The sequence below is a fragment of the Zeugodacus cucurbitae genome, chromosome 6 (assembly GCF_028554725.1).
Source record: "Zeugodacus cucurbitae isolate PBARC_wt_2022May chromosome 6, idZeuCucr1.2, whole genome shotgun sequence".
NCBI classification, from domain to species: domain Eukaryota; kingdom Metazoa; phylum Arthropoda; class Insecta; order Diptera; family Tephritidae; genus Zeugodacus; species Zeugodacus cucurbitae.
Genome location: NC_071671.1, coordinates 44,875,387 through 44,897,575, shown reverse-complemented (window position 1 = coordinate 44,897,575; position 22,189 = coordinate 44,875,387). Strand labels below are relative to the sequence as shown.

General features: G+C 33.4%; 3 protein-coding genes across 5 annotated transcripts in view; 2 read left to right on the top strand and 1 right to left on the bottom strand.

Annotated features, from left to right (window-relative positions):
* Positions 1-5,435, top strand: part of LOC105209837 (ras-specific guanine nucleotide-releasing factor RalGPS1) — a 36,673-nt gene extending 31,238 nt beyond the window's left edge. For all 3 annotated transcript variants that reach the window (XM_029038798.2, XM_011180463.3, XM_054235208.1), the window contains one exon: positions 1,343-5,435. In XM_029038798.2, coding sequence (XP_028894631.1) covers positions 1,343-1,997 — 655 coding nt within the window. In that variant the 3' untranslated portion in view covers positions 1,998-5,435. The remainder of the gene's footprint in view (positions 1-1,342) is intronic.
* A 2,663-nt stretch (positions 5,436-8,098) lies between these two features.
* Positions 8,099-10,205, top strand: LOC105209916 (uncharacterized). The gene is made up of 3 exons (XM_029038804.2): positions 8,099-8,258; positions 9,462-9,553; positions 9,645-10,205. Exons 1-3 carry the CDS (start codon positions 8,247-8,249, stop codon positions 10,081-10,083), a joined length of 543 nt encoding a protein of 180 aa, XP_028894637.1. The 5' UTR covers positions 8,099-8,246; the 3' UTR covers positions 10,084-10,205.
* A 768-nt stretch (positions 10,206-10,973) lies between these two features.
* LOC105209835 (uncharacterized) lies at positions 10,974-21,889 on the bottom strand. Its single transcript, XM_011180462.3, has 2 exons — positions 21,683-21,889; positions 10,974-12,713 (listed from the first exon to the last, which is right to left on the bottom strand). Exons 1-2 carry the CDS (start codon positions 21,704-21,706, stop codon positions 11,391-11,393), a joined length of 1,347 nt encoding a protein of 448 aa, XP_011178764.1. The 5' UTR covers positions 21,707-21,889; the 3' UTR covers positions 10,974-11,390.
* Between the last annotated feature and the right edge of the window lie 300 nt (positions 21,890-22,189).

The window sequence follows — 22,189 nt, the reverse complement described above, 5'->3', positions numbered from 1 at the left end:
TTAATAGTTTATAAACCGGTTAATATGTGAAATATCTTAGCCAAATTAAATGAGCAAATAATCTTAGACATAATGTATGTTTGTGGTAAAAATTAGAGAAATCGGTTCAGGAATTACCTCAGCCTATAAGCTATATTTAATGATTTGTCTATTGGAGTTTATGCCGAATATATGGGTCAAATTGTGTGTTATCTTAATTAAAATATAGCAATAAATTGCGAGAGTATAAAACGTTGCACCCAAACTTAGCGTTTTCTTACTTGTTTATTTATGACCAATCTCTTGGAAAAGCTAAAAAGTCGATTTTGCCGTATAGTTTTATAAAATAGGCTTGTTGATCTTAAAGTAAAGATTTAATTATGTATATAATTTGCAATACAAAATATATGTAAGTTATTTATATAATTTAAAGATATTTTCGTTTAAATAATAGCCCTGCATGATTTTTACTTGGTATGCTACTTGTACTGTGCGTGTTGAAAGTATGCATACCCTTTTGATCTTGGTTTTGTAAGGCTTTAGCTTATATCTCAACATAGTAACATGTAATATATATTTTTAATTACTTGATCAAAAAAAAGACAGCTTTATAGTATTTTATTTAACGGTGTATTTTACATAAATATAAGCAATTTTCCATTATTTCAAACCTTGGAAAGTGGTCAATCGGAGAAACAACTGATATAAATCACTAATAGTGGTATAATGGTAAACAGTAGAATACAACTTCTAACTATCCTCATACTAATAAATATTCGTCCTTGCTTTTACAAGGAAATTTTAACAAAATCTCAATCATAGAGAACCGATTAGCGACTAATCGAAAACGACTATAATGTACATTTGTACTTGCTATTCCACTCTAAAAGTAAAAAAAAACACTATTATGCCTTCGATTAAATTAAAATAAAAACTGTCTAGTTCTTAGGATCTAATAAAAACTGGCTAATCAAGAAAAACATACAGCACAATATACCCGCTGAATACATCGTTCGATGCATTTTCTTTTCTCAAGTGATACTGACTTGTTCTCATCATATCATAAAAGTTAATTAGCTAAATATACACATTGAACTGACATTACGTTCAAACTAAGGAACAACAGCTTAAAAAGTTAAAAAAAAAATGTTAACATACACCTTTTTTATTTGACGCTTAATTATTAATTTTTCTAGTATTTTTAGTTGTAATTTGCAGTTCAACATATACTTACTGTAACTCATTGTATGCTTTGTAGATAGTTTCTGTTGAAATGTATAAAACAAGTTATATTTGATTCTAAAATATTCAAACACGTTTCCACATAAATCTAATAATTTCATCGTTTCACCACCTCTTTCAGCATTTTCGGCAAAATCACACATTCGCACAACGACAGCACCAACTATGGCAATCCCACGTTGATGCTCGGCTACGGCGACGAACACTATCTGCACGACTACAGTGTGCTCAGCCAGCAGCAAGCGCGCCATCTACTCGATGATTCAGTGTTGGAGCAGAGCAGTAATATGTTGAGTAGTGGTGATGCCACCTCGAATGATAGCGTCGAAGGCGCTCTCTGTCACAACAGTGACTTGGAACTGATCTATGCGCCCACATTAGATCCAGAGAATTGTGTGCAGGGTTGTGTGCGTCGCAAAACAGTGCAGAAGGAGGGACGCAAGCCCGCCGTGGCCTCGTGGCAACGCTATTGGCTGCAGATTTGGGCCAATTCGCTCGTTTACTTTCCGCCCAAATCGTTCAAAGGCAGCGAACGCAGCGACTTCAAGCGCGAACCGTGTAAAGTGTGTCCGCTCGAGGGCTGGTTCGCACAGGTCGTCGACAATACGAAGCATAAAAACTCATTTGAGCTGTATCATCGCACCTTGGGCACGATCTATAAGTTTCGCACGGATAGCGCGCAGGCGACACAACTTTGGACTGTGTCCATTTGCAAGATGGCCATGCAACGCAGTGCACCCAAGCCGCTGCCCATCAATTTAATGTCATTTGAGTGATTTGATGCGGTAGATGTAGGGATCAGGCGCGAAAATTGTGCTAAATTAAAATAACGGTAAATACATGGGTAGTGATTACTTCTAGATGTTACAGCGCAGGCGGGTGGTAGGAGTTTCAATGGTTATTCATTTCCTCGAGATCGAGAGCCGTGTGCAAAATGAAATTTCCGACCTATATACTATGCTTGTTGTGGCTTAGTTTTTATACTCAACGCTTGTTTAATGTTTGTTGCTTTCATTCAACTTGTCTACAAATTACGCGATTACCCGAAAAACATTGCAGAAACAGCACTCTTCATATGAAAGTTGGTGAGCAGGCAACACATTTTACAAATAAGCATTAATTCTTTAAAGACTGATACTTGTCCGTGTGAGCGGACTCAACGAACTCAATGGAGACTCAGTGGAAACTCAACCGAAATTCTTAACGGAACAAAACGAAAGCAACTTTCTTATTGTAAGATTATTTCAACTTTTTTCATGCTGAGGATTTATAAAATTTATTCATCGAATTTTTCTAAAACATACATATTTGTAAGGCATTTTAACTGTTACTCATACATATATATTGTAATTTGTACTTATTTAATAAATCAAGTGCTTGGCTAACAATACGAAGAGAAAGCTGGTGAAGGTGGAGCGCTAACTTTGATGTTAAATATATGAGAGTGAGAAGAAAATTTCAAGTTTGAGCTAATGAGAGAAAATAAAATTTAACGAGTATTTAATACTAAACTATTGCTGAAAAATCAGATATTATTTGTAATGTTATCATGCAGACGGAATGAACACAATGTGAGGTCCCAGGGAATAATGGTTTCAATAAATTTGCTTAATTTTCAGACATTATCTATTACTTTTTTAATTCTCATTTAATTTTTAAAATTTATTTTTTTTTTATTTCATTAGAGTAAAATGTTCAACATGTCAAGTAATGAATAACTGCATCTAATTCTTTAAGAAATAGTGTTGTATATTTTGTTTATAGATGATTTACAGAATTAGAGATTACACTCCAGCACAATATCAAAAATTTGTACTTGTCAAATTTTTATTTACAAAAAATATATATTTTTAAACAGAAACCAATGTTGAACATTCAAAATTTTTGCACTGAGTAGCCTTAAAATTAGAATATCATCTGTACTGTGGCTATTTTAATGAATTGTTTTTATTGTAAATGTTTCACACATGCAATATATATAATCAAAATAAAGTAAAAATATAAGAGATCCAGTCGCTCTACTAAGCTAAAAACAAGATGCGGAGTATTTGAAAAAATGTAAAAAAATTAAATATTTGTCAACCTGTAGCTTTTATATAAACACTTGAGCAAATGTTGTAACTTTTTTATTCATTAAAGGCAGATTTATAGTTATTATATGCATATTGAAGCTTAATACCTGTCGTTACTCAATTTCTAAAGTTTATTATAAAATGTTTTGGTGTATTTTTCTTTGTTTTTGAGTCAATTTTCATGATTTCTGTAAATTTTCAGAAATAATAATCTTAATATTAGTGGCTTGTATTCTTGAAATTTGCTGTACACTGAAACAAAATTTGCATATTGTGTATGGAAAAAATTAATTAATTTGAAGTACTCTCATTTGTTGAAATAGAATTGTTTAAATGAAAACGCTTTAAATGGAAAAACAATGCAAAATTTTTGGTCAAACAACTATTTCTCTTTTAATATGCAGCGAATAGATTTCAAATATATACAAGTATTTAAAAAACCTGTAACACTTAAATCACTTACTTACTTTTGTAAGAGAAGACAGTTGCATATAGTTTTGAATCTCAAAACACCATTTAAAATTTTTTAAAGCAAAGAATATGCATCAATTAAATAACTAAAATTAATAAATTTAAAGTAACTTTTTTTGTAAATATGTATCTGAATATTCGAAAATGTTAAAATATGAAAGATGTTTCAAAAATATGAAATATAATGAAAAATATATGCATTAAAAACTTTATCAATTTTTTAAGAGGTTCAATATAAAAAAATATTCTTTACTTTATTTTTTTTTGTCATTTCAAAAAATTTTTCATATATTTCAACGCCGCTCTTTTCTCTCTCTCTCTCTCTCTCAGATGTTCAGTTAAAATGCCCAGTAAAATACATGTTCTATTGTAATAGTTATTAATTTTCATACGATTAACCTTAAAATTAGTATTATATTTAAATTACGATTTACTGTTAGCAAATACAACGACTTAACATTTATATCATCATACTTTGCCTTAGCGCTTTGCGAATACTCTCTTTTACACACTCACACACATCCACACATACATACAAATATTGTAAATTCTGTAAGCGTTTCACGTACTTTGTACACACACAAATGTAGTCGTTAATTAGTGCTTATGTATTAGTTTTATATGCAAAAATGTAACTGTTAATTGCTTATTTATATAATACGCTCATATGTTATACATATTTAATATAGAAGGAAAGAAATAATGTACTGTTAGCTTTAAATTCATAAGGAGGGAAGCCTAAACAATTTGTTCCAATGCAGACATGTCCGCGCTGAGGAGGCAAACAAGCTGAAAAGAGAAATGAAGAATGAAAAATGAGAGAATTTTTATATAGCATACCTAACACCGTTAAAGAAAAAAAAATTATTTTGTAACAGTATTTAGAAAAAAATGACTAAGTAAAGCTTACACTTTATAAATTGTAAGTGTGATTTGGCTCTCGATTTTGGTGTTTGCGTCTCCTCGGCGTGGATGTGTATGTACATGTAATCGCAAAGTTCCATTAATACCATGCCAACAAGCACACACATACATATGTACAACAACAAAAACAGATTAAAATAAATGAAAGAATAAAATTAAAATGAACAGCAAAAAAATCAAAATTACTATTGCACCCTGTATATGTATGTATTATGTAAACTTAAGCACACATACATACTCAAAAACATTTTTATTGATTTTTTAAATTTATTATAACGCATAAATCAACATATTGCGGCTCTATTACATACAAATAAACATATATAAATTTAGACATCTTAATAAAAATTATAGGGAAATTACATATAATATACATATGTATCAGCTGTTATTTACGCATGCAATTGCATGTCATTTGCTTTGTTTTCTTTTTGTTATAGGCGTGCTTTTTTATTGTCATGTAATGTAAGCGCAACGCTTCGAAATAATATATCTACTATTGTTAGTTTTGCATACCTACGATATTTATATACATATTTACGCATTGCAATGTAAACTAATTTTTTTTATAAAATACATTAATGCACACATACATTTATTACAAAAGATATTTAAACACATATGATGCATGTACTCATCGTCTAAAGGATGTTAAGCGTAAAAAGAACAAAATCACAAAGAAAAAAAATTAAAAAGCCATTAAACAAGAAAAGAAAATAAATAAAACGATTTATAAATAAATGAAAATGATGTAGTTTCTCTTTTGACTTTTTTGGGAATGGGAAAGAGAAGAAACTACCCGACAGGTGGTGATAAGGTAGTAAAGTTGCGTATATTTGGGCAACAACATTACCGATAATACAGTGGAACTTCTCTAACTCGACAAAAATCCATAATCCACAAAAGAACTTCTAATTAGAAAGACTTCGAGTTGGAGAATTTTCATTAAAACATGCAATGTTAGCCTCCATACGATATAGAGAAACTCTTTTAAAATACTGTCCCGGTAGTAAAATTTTAAATTTTATATTATGTCCTGGTGGAAAAGTTTGATTTATGGAATAAATTTTGTATGTAATTTTACTTCTATTGCTATTTCAAGAGTTCGAGTTATGGAGAACGTCGCGTTATAGAAGTTCGAGCTTTGGAAGGAAATTTGTATGAAATTTGATTTCTAAACGCTATTGCCAATTCAAAAGTTCGAGTTATGGCGATCTTCGATTTTTAGAAGTTCGAGTTGGAAGTTATGCTGTATATACGCCTCAATCCCAAAACCGAAGCGGCCATTTATCAAGGAATATTCGAATCGTAGAATTCGTCGTCGTCTACGTCTTAGATTATCATAAATAACTGGAAAAGAGACCTTGCTTTCTCCGAAATTCAATCCTCTCTTATTAATATATTAATATAATTAATCCAAGTTGATGTACTTTTTGGCCGGTCGATGGGCCCCCAAGATCGTGTGATAACACTCCGTTAGACTTTTCCCTATGGGGATATGTAAAGTCTAAAGTCTATGCGGACAATCCCGCTTCGATTCAGGCCTTGGAGAAAAACATCACGCCTGTCATTCGCCAGTTACCAATCGAAATACTCGAACGAGTCATCGAACATTGGGCTCAACGGATGGAGCCAGCATTTGAAAGAGATAATCTTAAAAAAAAAATAAATGGCAAAGAATGATGTCGAAAGATAATAAACATTCCCCATTAAATTTGATTTTTTGTGTTTTTTCCATAGCAGTTACCGTCGTCGTAAAATGCCTGAAATCCACTCCGTGGAGCGGGGGCATTGAAAGTACCACAGTGGTGTCAAAATCTTTCGACACAGTTCATCAAGTAGAGTTTAGAAAATATTTTTTTTATTTTTTCGTACTTTGTCGAGTGCAGTTGACAAACTCATAATCCATCTAATACAACGCCTATTACGCACGTGATTGATAGCAATTTAATTGAATATGCTAAGTACATATGTGTGTCATATGGTAGTTGTCTCGACATTTTTGGAATACCGTTTACTCGTAATTAATTGATTAAATTTATTTATTTTTTCTTTAACTTTCTATTGCGTAAGAGTTGAAATCAAAACTTAATTTTGTTTTGTTTTTATCACCTCTTCAAAACTGAATAACATTGACTCCCCTCGTATTCGACTTGAATTTAAATGTTTATTTTGAGATTCAAGCAAACGGTTGTGAAAAATGCTCTTAATATTTATTTATTTTGTTCGGCACCTGCTATATTCGCCGTCAGTAGTAGTATGTGGTAGTTGAATGTGAGGATTCACAACAAATTGAGTTGACTTAACAATTGAGGATACCAGGTCCATTTTGACACTACTGAAAATGTAGCTAAAATAGTTATAATTAAATTTATAGTTAGGTGCTTCGGAAATTTTTCAAAAATTCTCAGAGAACACTTCCATTTAATTCCACAAAGATGTTGATATAGATCTAGTTTTTTAAGTATCATCATAGTGTCCTTTACGATTTCAATGTGCTCAGACAGTCTTATCAAGAAGTAGCTCGATATCGGTAATACTGAAGCTAAGAATTCGTTAACTAAAGTCATAGCTATTACCTCATTCCAGCCTTCATTGTGGATGGTCACTTCATTGCGGAGGTTTGCTGTTGTATTGCTTTTTTATAGTCAGATGATCCTTCAGGCCCGACGTGAATCGCAAAACTCTACTGAGCTCTTAGGTTTTCCTTAGTATCTGGAGTTTTAACTGGTCATCAACCAATCGGTACTTCCTTTTAAACTGACCCACAGATCTATATGCTTACCTTCAGATATCGAGGTGAATCAAAGATAATAAAAAAAAATTTTGTGATTGATTTAGTCGTTTTGTCAATAAAGGACAAGACTTCCCAAAGAAGTAGTTAGAGAATTGTTCTAATCTCGCGGATCAGCGATATATGCTAACCTCACCTTGACGATGATAAAATGCATTTAAACTCTTCCAATCCAAAATATTATTGATTTGCTACGAATAAGTATGTATTGTAGTCGTATATCGTATATACATACGTGCATCTATTATGCGGTTGTATTTGTCGCCCCAACTGTGGCATGTGTAGAATTCCTAATTAAATCTTGATGAGTTTCATATATACCTCATTCCGAGTGCGTTTCCAATCAACAAATAAAAAAGAAATGGTGTCTGCGCTGAACAAGTGCGCACGTGTAAATCGACAACTATGTATTTACTTCCACACGGGGGAAGCTAGACATAACGTCTCTCACATATAAAACGTTAAACTTTAGGCGACGTAATAATGCAAATTGCCGAATTTTTGGACGATTTTCAATGCATCTCCGAATTGAAATGCATCAAATCAACTATAAATAATTGTATGTTTGTACTGTGTACGAAAGTGTGAATATCGTCTTTATCGGCAAAAATCGGACGGGGTATTTAATGCGACAAAAGAAAGCGCCGACGTTTTATAATCAAATGAAGCTTCGATGTGTCTGGTGTGGTGATCGATTGAATTAGTGGACTGTGATTTGTTAAAAAATTCAACTGTTACAAAATTTAAGAGTGAAACAAACGAAAATGTTTTCAAAAGTGAGTTCCGATCAATTATAAAATACTACGCTTATTGCTATTTGTGATATATAAAGCAGACGATTAAAGAAGTTCGAGTGAATCTAATCTTTATATTTGTACTTGATCGTTGAAAATGTCTTATTAGTGATATTTAAACCCACAAAGAAAGTCTTTAAACCCATAATGGTGCTACTGAGAGTTAGGCTGTTTGTTTTAAAAAATAAAACTTGAGCTTTGACTTGCCATGCGGAAGCATCGCCATTGTTGCCGCGTACTCCTATATATGGATATCACAGTTGTCAGGCGTCGACAAAGCGCTTTGTACCTGTTACAAATTTGTTAAGGCGGTTAATATAAAAACGGCCCAATTCATCTGGTTCGCCGAATGTCTTGCCTGTTTCTGCCTAAGTCTTGCAAAAGCAGGACAGTGACGGAGAAAGTGTGTAGATATTTCAATCTCGTCTTCCGCCATGCAACATCGCCAACTAGCAACCATGTGAACACATTTGACCGTGTCCAGTAGGGACCCCTATCAGAGCGGCGAGTCGAACTGAAAGCAAATAGTTCAGTGGATCTCCTACGATCCCCTCTAGGATCACGCAGTCCCGCAGGTGCTGGTCCTAAGCCACCCTCTTCTGAGCTCGTGTGAGGTCCACTGATCTAGTACCAGAACGCAGGAAGACAATAGAGTACTAGCTCGTTCCCAAGCTGATGAGAATTCGGCTGAAGCGCCCTTACGTGCGAGCTCATTAGCTTTGCAGTTCCTAGCGATTCCGCTATGACCTAGCACCCACACGAGTCTAATAGTAAAGTAGTCTGATGCTCTTGACAATGAGGTCAGGCACCTTCTAACCAGCTTTGAGCGCACAGATAGCGAGTTCAAGGACAGTGTTGCCTCCCTGATATTCCTAGATTCCTTAGAAGGTTCTTTCTCAAATACTAATGAATGAAAAACCATTTACATTTCAAAAATAATTAAAGTAAAAGTATTGGTAGTTTATCGATTATTTAAGTGGGCATAACCGATTTCCAATTTTGAGTTACTGTTGATAAAATTTCACTTCCTTTCTAATTTTAAAAATACTATGGTTTATTCCACATTTCAGGTATTATTAAGTTTTCACCTCGCTATATTCAAAGTTCAAAAAGTCTATGTTATATATACTATTTATACGAAACTGTACAGAACAAAATAATTTATCAATAATATAATGTTTATAGTTAACAACATGCATTGGCATATGCGCCGCTTTCTTCGTCATAGCACTTTTCGGCACACCTTGTGCTGCGCATTCCACTTCGCAGACCACAGTGTAAGTAATTGACTGCAGAAACGCCTAAAAGTAGCTAAGCATTTACTTTAACACAACACTCTTTCTTTTTCACCACACTTCACCATATTAGTGTACAACACACCAATAGCAACGATCCCGAATCAGATGGCTTTTGGAAACGAAATGTCGAATGGAAATCACGCTGGGTGAAATATTGGCGGCCGAAAGCGATCTACGTGCCCATTTGGAAGAAGGTCTGGACTCCGGTCGTGCAGAATGAGTGGGTGCCACTGCCGAAGGTGCCACCGGGCTGGGAGGTGCGCAAGGATGGCGTGATCGACAGCACCAGCAGTGGCTGGAAAAGTAGCAGCAGCTACGTTGATGGCACTTCGAGCTCATCCAGCAGCAGCAGCAGCAGTAGCAGCAGTGGTCTACGCTCAGGCAAAAGCTACAGCGGTTGGCGTAGCGGTAGTACCGGTAGTTACGGTTCTGTTTATAGCAGCAGTGGAAGTGGTGGCTGGAAGAAAGGTGTAAAACGCACGCGTGTACGTGAACTAAGTGTTGAATAAAGAGTTCAATAATACAATATTAGATTAATATGTATATCGTTAGTGTTATTTAAATATCAAAATTATTTATTTATTTATTTATTTATTTATTTTAGTCTGTATATTTTGTTCCTTTAATATTAAATGTAATCATGTCATAAATTAAACTTGCATATATTGCAAATCATTTTAATAAAATATTTTATGATACGATAGGTATTAGTGTGGTGGTAAATAGGTCAAGATGAAATATTTCCATTAATATATGTAAATGTGAGAGTAGTGAATTTCGTAACAGAAATATGACTGTACTAGAGACCAAGAAAAAGTTAGAGCGGCCGAAACATCATATTTAAATAATATAAGATAATCAGCTATCAAAAACGAATTATCCAATCACTAAGCTATTTTTCCATTGTGGACCTTGCGATTGTCCCGCTCTCACGACACTAACCTACCCACCTTGGCACTTACTTCTTTAGTCAGGGGGGTGAATAAGCTGGAAACAAAATATTTACCTTAGCAGATTTTTTATTGGCTAAAGACAATTCGTCGATACTTGAAGTCTTAATCCACAATTGGCTTGCTTGTTATTATCCAACAGTTTTGTCTCAATCGAACTTAACATATATTTTTAAGAGTTCAAGATTCTGCAAATACATTCGTCAAAACTTGGAGAATGGCAAAACGAACAAGAAACTGACATTAAAAATAGAATGTAAAGAGGTTATACGACTGAATATATTCTGGGAATATTTATATTGAATTCAAATTGAGTACTTTGTTACAACATATAAATTTTTTGATAGGAAAGCAGAACTCAAAACTAGCGAGTAGCTAATTGGAGAATCGCATATGGCAATTCTTGATCTGCTCAGTGGAAATTCATAAGTAAATAAACGACATAGTCATAATTTATTATGGTATAAAAAATACTCAACAACTTTTTATTATTTCACTCATCTTTACATGACAACTACATGTGTAATTCACTTAAATAATAATAAAATGAAGTTAACCGAAACAACTTAGATATAAATTAAATATTTATATTTACTTGTCATAGTCGTGGCATAAGTATATGTATATGTAATTAAATTAAGATAATACGACAGTTATGGAAAAGAATTCTTATGCACTGGTCCGAATAAGAGGATGAATGGATGGGTGGACGGATAGGCGCATTAAAACTAAATAAATTTAAATAAAATTACGATTTGTGAAGCGACTTAAAGACTAACGACTGGAATATATATTTACAAGTACGACAACAAATGCTTGCAACTGATGTGAAATTTAACAACAAAATATTCTTTCAGCGCAATTATCTACGCACCGGGAAATTTGAAGCCCTGAACCGGCGTTTGCGCCGCCGCCGCTACGGCTACGGGTTGTGTGCCCACCGCAGCTGATGTTCGCACCTCAGTCGCTTTAGCCGATTGAAAATCAGCGGTGGCGACGGGTTTGAGTTGTGTCGCTTTGTCGTCGCGCTTCCACACCACTTTATTACCGCCTTGCGACTGGACATCTTTGCGATCCCAGCCATGCTCCACGTGTTCGTGGTGGTGATCGTGATGATCTGGCGTGGGGAACCATTCGGATATGATTACCGGTCGCCAGATTTTCTTCCATGCTGGCACCCAAATTTCCTTCCAGCCAGGTACCCAAATCTGTTTCCATGCTTCCTTCCATTCCAGCTTCTTATCTTCGACCCAAATTTGTTTTTTCGCCGGTTTCCAAATTTGCACCCAGGACTCTTTCCATTCGAGTTTCTTGTCGGGAATCCAAATGAGTTTCTTGGCTGGCTTCCAGATTTGTTTCCACGCTTCCTTCCATTCCAATTTCTTGTCGTCAACCCAGATTTGTTTCTTCGCTGGTTTCCAGATTTGCTTCCATTCCTCTTTCCACTCCAATTTTTTGCTTGGCACCCAAATTTGCTTCTTCGCTGGCTTCCATATCTTTTTCCAATGTGACTTCCAAACCAATTTCTTCTTCCACAGATCGTGACTGGTATATTCCCAACCTTGGGGATCTTTACCCAAATACTTCTCACCAGGTATTCCCACCTTAATCCACTCTGGCGTCCAGTATTGCTTCCATTCGGGTACTTGTATTTCTTTCCATGCTGGCACCTGTATCTCCTTCCACACAGGCACCCAAATTTGCTTCCACGCCGGCACTTGTATATCTTTCCATGCGGGCACCTTAGTTGGCACCCACACCGGCTTCCAAATCTTCTTCCAATCCGGTACTTGTATCTCCTTCCAGGCGGGCACCTTTATCTCCTTCCATATGGGCTTCCACACTTGCTTCCACGCTGGCACTTTGATATCCTTCCAGGCGGGTACCTTAACTGGCACCCAGATCGGTTTCCAGATTTGCTTCCATGAAGGATTCCAAATTTGTTTCTTCGCTGGTTTCCAAATCTTTTTCCAACCTTCTTTCCACGTTACTTTCTTCTTCCAGAAGCCCGGATCGTGATGATGCTCGTGATAGTGATGATCGTGGACCACCTCATGGTGATCGTGATCCCAGCCGATGCGCTGCTGAGCGACGGTGGCGCTGTGCGCTTGCGATTCGGCGGCTTGTTGATCGATCAGCGCCTTGCCGGCGACAAGTGTAAGCAGGGAGAGCGTACCAAGGGCACAAAACTGTGGAAGACATTCGGTAAAGGAATTTAAATAAAGAGTGTTGAAAGGCAACGAAATCGTAATCTTTAAAATATATACTAAAAAGTTATGTAAATATGTATGCATATTTAAATAAATATCCAAAATTGGCAACAAACCAGGATGTAGATTACTATATAATTCAGGTCAAATTCATAAATAACCGTGACCATCGCCGAAAACGGTCATTGGTCTGGCATCGCTGTCTGCGAATGAGGTTAATATGCTGAAAGCGGGCTTCGCGATTGTTCGTGCAGACTGTCTTTGGTGAACAGCCAGCCATTGGGCTGCTGAACCATTCCAAATTTGCATAACGAAATGAAGGAGCGCTGACCGCAATGTTTTTTGTTGTTGTGTATTATTATGTAATTTCTCAAAATGGGAATTGCGTTTCGCAGAAAAGGGAAATTGTAGGTGTTCGGTCGACAAGATTGATGCAAAGCAAAAAATGTAACAGTTTTGCAGAAACAATACATAACAACAATAGCAAAATTTTTATATGTTTTGTTTATTAATTGGTAAACAATATGCTTATTAACATATATTGGCAAAAAATATTACAACAATATATATGTTTAATATAAAATCGAAGGTCACTCTAATCCGGCTTCATAAAAATCAACGCTGAAACGTAACAATTACTATTCGCATATGTGGACATTAACAGTTATTGCGTGTTGATCCACCGAATAAAAGTTATTGTTATACAATATAATAAATAAAATATGCATATTAAATTTGATGTAAATAAAAATCAAATTAAATTTGATGATTATAAAAATAATTAAGTTTAAAGTTGAATCTTATATATCATAGATATTATTTTATAATATTTCAATTATTTTTCATTATTTATATGAACTGCATATATACATACATATTTATCTCATTCTTTGATACTATACAGATTAATTTCTACAAACATTATTCGAGAAGTGCTCATTTAAAACCTCCCAAGTGAATTTCAGAGGTTCAAGAATGTGTTCGATTTTTTTTATTTTCATTTAATATACCTTGGTACCTTATTTCCATTGAAATCTCAAAAAAAAAATTCACTTGCCGTAGTCTATTAGAATTTTTCTTGGATTAATTTGAAATTTTAGGAGAAATTTTGAAACTTTTTAACCCATTTAACCACTTAATCTATTAAAAGGATTGCTGATAATTTCTTTAAAACGATCCCAGAGTATTCCAAAGTTATTCTAGAAAATATTTTTATTTTTTTTGGATACGTTTTGTAAAAAAATATTTTGGAATATCTTGAATATCTTCCAGAGAAATAAATCAACTAGAATACACTATGGTAAAGTGTTTTGTTATTATTTCGAAATGGTTTAATTAATGCTTTGATACAATATTTTTTCTGGGTCAAATATAGAAAATCATCAATAACAATAAATTTAGATGATTTCAAATTCACGAGTACAATAAGTTCAAGTCCGTATTTTGTACCAAAAATTACTTAAAAGTTCATATTTGCGAGACATTTTCACTCTCTTTATAATCGAATTGTTATTTTGTAATCTCTATGAATACAGTCAGGTTCCAAATTCAGGTTCCAAATTCAGATACATATGGGGTTCACATACTATTCAACAATCAGTAAGGTCAAGGAGTTTTTTGTTTACTATATAACCACTCTTCGAAAGCTTCATGTTACTTTGAAATTTACTACTTTAAATAAAATATAAATAAAATGAAGTAATAGTAGATTTAACACTCTTTTCTTCCATTAAATATTACATAATGTTTATCTCACACGCCATCGAGATGACAACGATTCAACCCAAGCTTACTATAAAATTACTTATTAAACCTTTAGTCGTTTAAAATTAACACCCTCGCTTTAGCCAAAAGCAAGCGCTATAATTTTATCGCCTCAAATGAATGAAGATGAAATAAGAAAATATAAAAATAGCAATAAAGAAGAATAATTTGCGATAATGCATGCCACTTATGTAATATAATAAGTAACTTAACCAGCGTTTTTGTGTAATCGTCTTTTGACAAAATTACAATGAAAGACAACTAATTTATGGCGCTTAAAATCACTAACAACAACATATACACTGTATACAAAAACAAGTGATGAAATTAATTTCCGCTTATGGTTTGGCAACGTGCCGCACTTTACGAGCGCTACAACAGTATTAACAAAACAATCCAAAATACTACAACTACTACTACAGTGTGTACTATAAATATGTAACTGCTTATTAATTTGTCTATTTATTTAGGTAAGAGTATGGGAAATTACGTTTAATTTGGGTTGCAGCCACCAAAAAAGGCACACTGACACTAACAATTGTGTTATATTTATCTTTTTTGAAATTGCTGTTGTTGTTTTCTGTTTTGAAGATGTTGTTGTTGCTTTTACTACCTTACAGCGTAACAGAAACCATGAAATGACTTTTGTCTTGTAACCTTTGTGGCTTTTATCACAACTTTATTACGATAGTCGCTCATTGCTGAGCATAATTTGAGGTTATGTTGTTTTGATTTTGTTTTTGTTTTATTTATTTCTCCTGGGATTTTTGTGGATATTGTTTAATCTTTCCACACTGGCGTGCTTCTTTCTTCCTCATCTTTTGGTAGCTAATTGTTTACAAATGTTGTTTTTGTAGTTATAATGTTTTTTTTTTATACCCTAAACAGGGTATATTAAGTTTGTCACGAAGTTAGTAACACCCAGAAGGAAGCGTCGGAGGCTCTATAAAGTAGATACATATATAAATTATCAGTATGTTGAACTGAGTCGATTTAGCCTTGTCCGTCTGTCTGCCTGTCTGTCTGTATATATACAAACTAGTCTTTCAGTTTTTAAGATATCGTTTTGAAATTTTGCAGATGTTATTTTCTCTTCAAGAAGCTGCTCATTAGTCGGAACTGTCGATATCGGTTCACTATAGCATATAGCTGCCATACAAACCGAACGATCGGAATCAATGGTTTGTATGGAAAATTTTCGCATTTGACGTGGTATCTTCACGAAATTTGACATGGATTACTGCTTAAGGTAATAATATAATCTCCGAAGAAATTGTTCAGATCGGTTAACTATATAACCTTAATGTTTCTAGCAAACAACCCGGCTAAAAATATTTTTTTTTACTTACTTTTTCCTACGTCTTAATATTTGCTTAAACACATAGTTACTAAAAGAAATGCACCTGTGAAGGGTATATTAGCTTCGGTATATGTCTCTCATATATGTCCCTCATATAGAAATAAGTAAGTGCGCTTGAGAAATACTCTTGCGTATAAAAGATTTTGAAACAATATTATTTAAGTTCAGCGAACATCACTTCATCAAGCTATGTGACATCATCAAGCTCATCTCGGGAAATTAAAAAAAAACATTACGTTTGCTCCATTTCGCAGCAGCGTGAAATTACTACAGTCGCACATTAATATTTATGTGTATAATTATGCTTTTGTTAATACAAATAAAGACGACCAAAGCAAAAGCATCGTTGACAACGGAAGCCTCAAACCCGAAGCAAATATCATCTTAATGATTACAATTATAAAGTGGCTGTCAGTTGCTGCTTGACAATTGCCGCACAGCAGCCCAGCTTGTGGAGCGTGCCCAGCGAAATGTTTACAAATATAAAACTAACAACAAAAACCAAATTATTGAGCATTCAACTCAATCCATTGTGTTCAATTCATTTATTAAAATTACATTTGTGTTTTTTGCCATTTTTATTTTCTTTTAAACTACTCATTTATTTAAATATTCATTAATTTCGCTTCAAAACATCATTGCGCTATTTTATTGGCGTCTCGTTGATCACATTTTTAAATTTGTTTACAAAATGAAATGACCGCTTGAATGTGCGTTGCTTTACACTATTTCCGCTTTGTAGCCCTTGGGCTAACCCATTTTAAAACGAAGTTGCTTCCAATTTCGCTGACTCATGTTAACATACATACAGGCATATACATAGTACAAATAAAGGTCTTTAAAAATTCATAAATTTCGTGTTTGTTTAATTTTGTATAGCTTGTTTTAAGGTTATGTTTCGTTAGTTCCACTGTTGTGTTTTGTCTTAAATTTGGCAATTTGTAACAAAAATAGCTTTTTAATTAATTCAAATGTAAATTAGTTGCCACTTTTAATAAAGACTAATGGCAGTTGTATTGCCTTTCATGCGGAAATATACACAATTATTGATGAAATTAGCCAGGTTGGAAACCATTTGATATGATTTCAAATCATTTAATATTATTTTATAGAAATGTGAACATATTTTAGTAATATTTAAAATAATAAAGTGAAAACAGTGATCTCTAACTTTACGTGCCACTGAAATACGGTCTTTGGTTTTTCGAAAATATTGAATTTAAAAGGAATCGTGATAAAAGTTGGCAATACATATATAAATATTTACTTTGAATAAATTCTTTAGCAATCAGAAACAAGTTTTTGTTTTAAGTATAATATTCTAAAAATGATAAAATTGGATTGTGATAACCGAATGTGGCACTTCGCAAATGCATTTCAGGTGATGTCAATCATGTTGTACTAAACTAATTAAAATTGTGATTATTGATTTTTTCAATGGCAATGTAAATTTCCCGAACATATGTCCATCAGAAATAATTTTAAAATTATTTGAGTTTGATTCCCACAGAAAATGTAAATTACCATTTATTCTATCAATTTAAAAAAATCAAAAATCCAAAAAAGATTTCAATTATTTCCTCAATCAATTCAATTAAATTTTTTTATTTAAAAATGGCAATATGTGGTAACCGCACTCAAGTAATATTTTCAACTATATATTTTTTCAAGTCCCTAATAATAAGATATAGTGTTTCTATAGCCTATATTTAATTAGTGGTAACTTATAATCTCTGGATTCATATCGTTCCCATGATGGTCGAGTGTCACCGAAATATTCAAAAATTTCAGGAATTTTGTATAAGTAATAAGAATTTCGTTTTACATGCATAGTATTTTAAACAGATTTTAATAAAACCTTAATTTGGAAATATTTTGCAAATTTTTTTAAATTAGAAAGGAATGAGGGATAAATAATTTTTATTAATTAAAAGTATAACCAAATAACTTTTTAGTTTTGAAATTAAATATGCTTAAGATACCTAATGCTGTCTATAATAAACTACCTTTCAAACAATTCTTTATCTGGTACGTTAAATGTTCTACATATCACGATATTATACTTATAATCTACTTGACAAATTGGTTTCATATTTTAATTGGTAAGAGTTTCATTATTGCTCCCGACAAATATTCCTTGGTACATCAACACTCTAGTGACCCAATAAATTAATTTGAAACAAAATAGTTAAAAGCACCAAAGCGATCTTTTCTAGGGCAAAAAAATTGGTTTAAAATTTGTAAAAAAATATTCTTTGCAAGATTTTAATTAAATTAGCAAAACTAGATATTTTGCTAGAAAGCGATTATTTAACCATTATTTTCTTACAATTTTTCAACACCAATACTAAAAAAATAAGGAAATAATTTAAACCTTCTTCCTAACAAATGAATATTTTTCTTTCATTGAGATTTAAGTGCCCACAGCAGTCAGTTTATACCCCAGTTGGCACACTTCCCATACAAAAGACTTAAGCAACAAACTCGCTGTAACCGTAAGGAAACTGATTAATTTATCAACACAGTTGGACAACTGCAAGTCGCTTACGTCACAAGCTCCTGTGGCTACTGTTAGCGCTCTTAGTGCAACTCCACACAGCCACAGTCGAATGCAGCATTTTATTGCAATGAAAGTAAATGCATTTCGCGTCGTAAACCAAAGGCAGAAAATTGAAAAACAAAAACACCCGTTCAATTGGACATAAAAGTGATATGAGTGGATGGGCAAGTTTCCAGTGAGATATGATTGCTTTGCGGAAGAGTTACGAAATAGGCGAGTAATGGTTATAAATACACTGACGGCAGTGGCCAACCGGCAGCGCGTGAGATTCGATGACGCAGTGTGTGTTTTTGCAATCCGCTGGATGTGTGTGCCTGTGTGTGTGTGGTTTTTTATATGCGCTTACAGTTAGTATAGCAGTGTATGAAGCGCAAAAAGTGCTAATTGCATGTGGGCAACGCGTTGATAGTGAAAGTGTGATATCCACACACATACATACATATATGTATATATACGCTTATGTACATACATATGTATGCACAGCTTATTTACATACATGCAGTTGAACCTCACGCTGTTAATAAATACTGCTCGATTTATCTTTTCGTAGCAAATAGAAAAATGGTACTTTTCTTCAGTCGTTCAATATTGACAAACATACGCACACATATATGCGTGCATAGAAATATTATCACGCTATGGCATAATAGGTGAAATTGGGGCAAATTATTTATGTAATATTTACTTAGCTGATATCTAAAACATAACAACTCAAATATGATTATTTGTTTATAATAAAATAAATAGACTAGCAAAGCTTGCTTAGAAGTTGATAAGCAGATACTGGATTATTAAGATTAAGCTATGTTGGACTGATCCAAAGGCACATTCAATGAGTTTGTTACAAACAAAAAAAAACAAACATTTAAGCGATTTAGCATATTTCTTTCAATAATTTCATTCAATTTCTTCTTTACTATTATCTATGGTTGTAAATGAAAATTGGGTAAATTATTTTTATCAACCTATTGACTAACATAAGATTCAGAGAGCTCATATATGTTACTTTTAGACACCAGAACTTGGCCATTTTTTCTTAGAAAAGGAAACATTGGTAACTATAATTCAGCTCAGTTTCTGAACAAAGTAAATTAACACAATATGGGCAACAAACAGAAAATATTTTGAGACTGGTTAATTTAAGTTTTTTTAAAATAAAATTGTCAGTTTTTGAAGAAGTTGCACCTATCGAAGAAAGTAAAATTACTAAGAAAGCCTTTACTATAATACTTGATATATTGAATTATATACAGATTAAACCGGAGTTTCCTAAATTTCAATAACTTCTGCAAATATTTTGATTACTAAATTCATCAGTTGAGTTATTTTGCTTCAATGCGGCAATATATTTGCTTTTTTGTAGATCTATTATTGCCAATTCGCAAACAATTTGTGAAAAGTGTTAATGAAAAGTGCTCGTAATAGAAGTGTATTGCTGCATTAAGTAATGTGCTTTATTTGTCACTTTAAATATAAATTCCAAAATTGATAAATCACGTTGAGTGTTCAGTGCACATATTAATGAATTGAGAAAAAAAATTCAGTTTATAATCGAGTTATTAATGAAAATATTTTAGGTTGAGTCTGATTTTGTATATATTTTAAATACTTTACCTTTTAAAAGTCATAAAATATACATATATCTATACTATGAGCTAACAGGTAGAACTGAACTGAACTGAACTGAAATCCAATTGAGCTGACAACAAGTAAAACATTCACATTACGCAACTAGTAAATATTGAAGTTGTAACGGATACATTCAAAATATGTCAACCAAAATAGCTACTTTAAAAATATTCGTACGACCCTTCATTTGATATTCGTTTCTAAATTTTACTTTACTTTTTTCAGAAATCGCAACTCCATCTATTTCCCAAAATATCTTGATATGAAAATTTTATTTTTTTCGATAGGTGGTAACACTATTTCAAACACTTATATATTCTAAATGTGCGAAATATTATTATTTTATATTATTTTAAGCTTTCCGTTGTTTGGAACTAACAATAGTAGTTATTCAGTAACCACAATTAGGCCAATATCTATTTTTGATAGTTGGCAACTCTATTCCAATACATTTTTATATTAAAAATTTTCGAATGAATATTTCATTGAATGAAATATTTTATGCCTTGCTTAGTTCAAAACTTGCCATTATACATAACTAGTTAATTAGGACCCATATTTGGACAGGTTTTAGGGCAGCGGTTATAGAGTTTTTAAAAGTAATAATATTGTAAGAATTTGTAAACAATACATTTTAAAATTAAAAGACATTATAAAATATATATGAACTGCGAAAGAGAACTTTTAAACTTTACTAATGTATTAGAGATTTTTTTGAAGTTTTATATTTCTGCTCAATAATATGAGCAGAATATTGTTTAATATTTATTAGAGAACATTAAAAACGGTTTATAATATTAATAAGTCTTAGGGCAACGGTCATCGAAAAACCGCACTTGCCTTGCCAACCAAGTTTGCTGCTTAAGTCTTTTATGCAATGGCAACAGAGTCGGATAACTAGACGCTACCACTTGTTATGCGCACAAAGCAACAACAAAAGCAAACAATAAAAATAAAATTGATTATTGAAAAAAAGCAACAACAACAAACACAAACATGCCTTCGCATACTTCCTATTGCATTCGATGCGCATAGGAAATGTGCAAAACATAAGCAGCAGCAGCGGCAGCGTTCGAATGCCGCATTACTCAGCTGGAAGTGCATTTTAAATGCAGCAAATGTGCAGACAAACGATGGCAATTAAACGGCTAACTCACAAACTCACAAAGAAAAGGCGTAAATTTATATGTATCTGCATAAACAATATTGGCGGCCGTTGATTAAGACCGCCAACGGTTTTCGGTAGCAAATGCTACTAGCTGCCTTGTTGAGCGCCTGTTGGCGCACGAAGCGTGAAAAGCGTTTTGTGTTTTTTTCTGACATTTCTGAGGTTATTTTGTTGGCGTCAAATTGGCCGGTCAATTAATGGCTTTAAGCGGTAATGTGTTGTAGTTATGTAAATACGCTGCCAAAGTACGCTAACTAAGCACAAGTCAAACTTATATTTTTGCTTAAAAATTTACTAACTTTCTTTGAATTATTATAAACTTTCTTGTCACTTAATCTGCTACAAACACTGGTGGATAGTATCAACACTTTTTCAAGTCTTATTTCAACAGAAATATTTTTTTAAACAAAAATCCAATTTTATTTAATGTTAATTTTTCATAAATATCTAATTATCAGCACATTTACCACTAGACTCCGCTGGATCCGCATGGTTCCCGGGTCCTAAACACAAAAAAAAAATTTACAACTTCAGCGCACAAATGAACGTACGGCCTTTTCGAACAAAGACTGTTTTACAATTAAACGACGCGTGTGTAATCCACTTGAGACGGCTGACACGCCGTGCAGACCAACTTGTACTCCAGCGTGTGGAGGAAAAAACTGTTTTTATAATTCTTTGACACTCCAGTTAAATACCCCACAAATGCGTTTGCCGAAGCGCCGCAAATGCAGCGCAGCCGCAACGACCAACAATGTCAAAATCCATCAAACAGCGAGTGAAGAAAGGAATACATATGTGCGTATGTATATGTGTGGCGTTAAAAGGTAAACAAAGTAGGAGGCAAGCCAAATGCACCAAAAAGCTCCAGAGGCAAATGTAAACACAAACAAAAAATAACCGCTACCAAATAGATACCAATGCAGACGCGCATGTGTTGCGGCACGCCGTTGAGCGCACGAAGAGTCTACAAT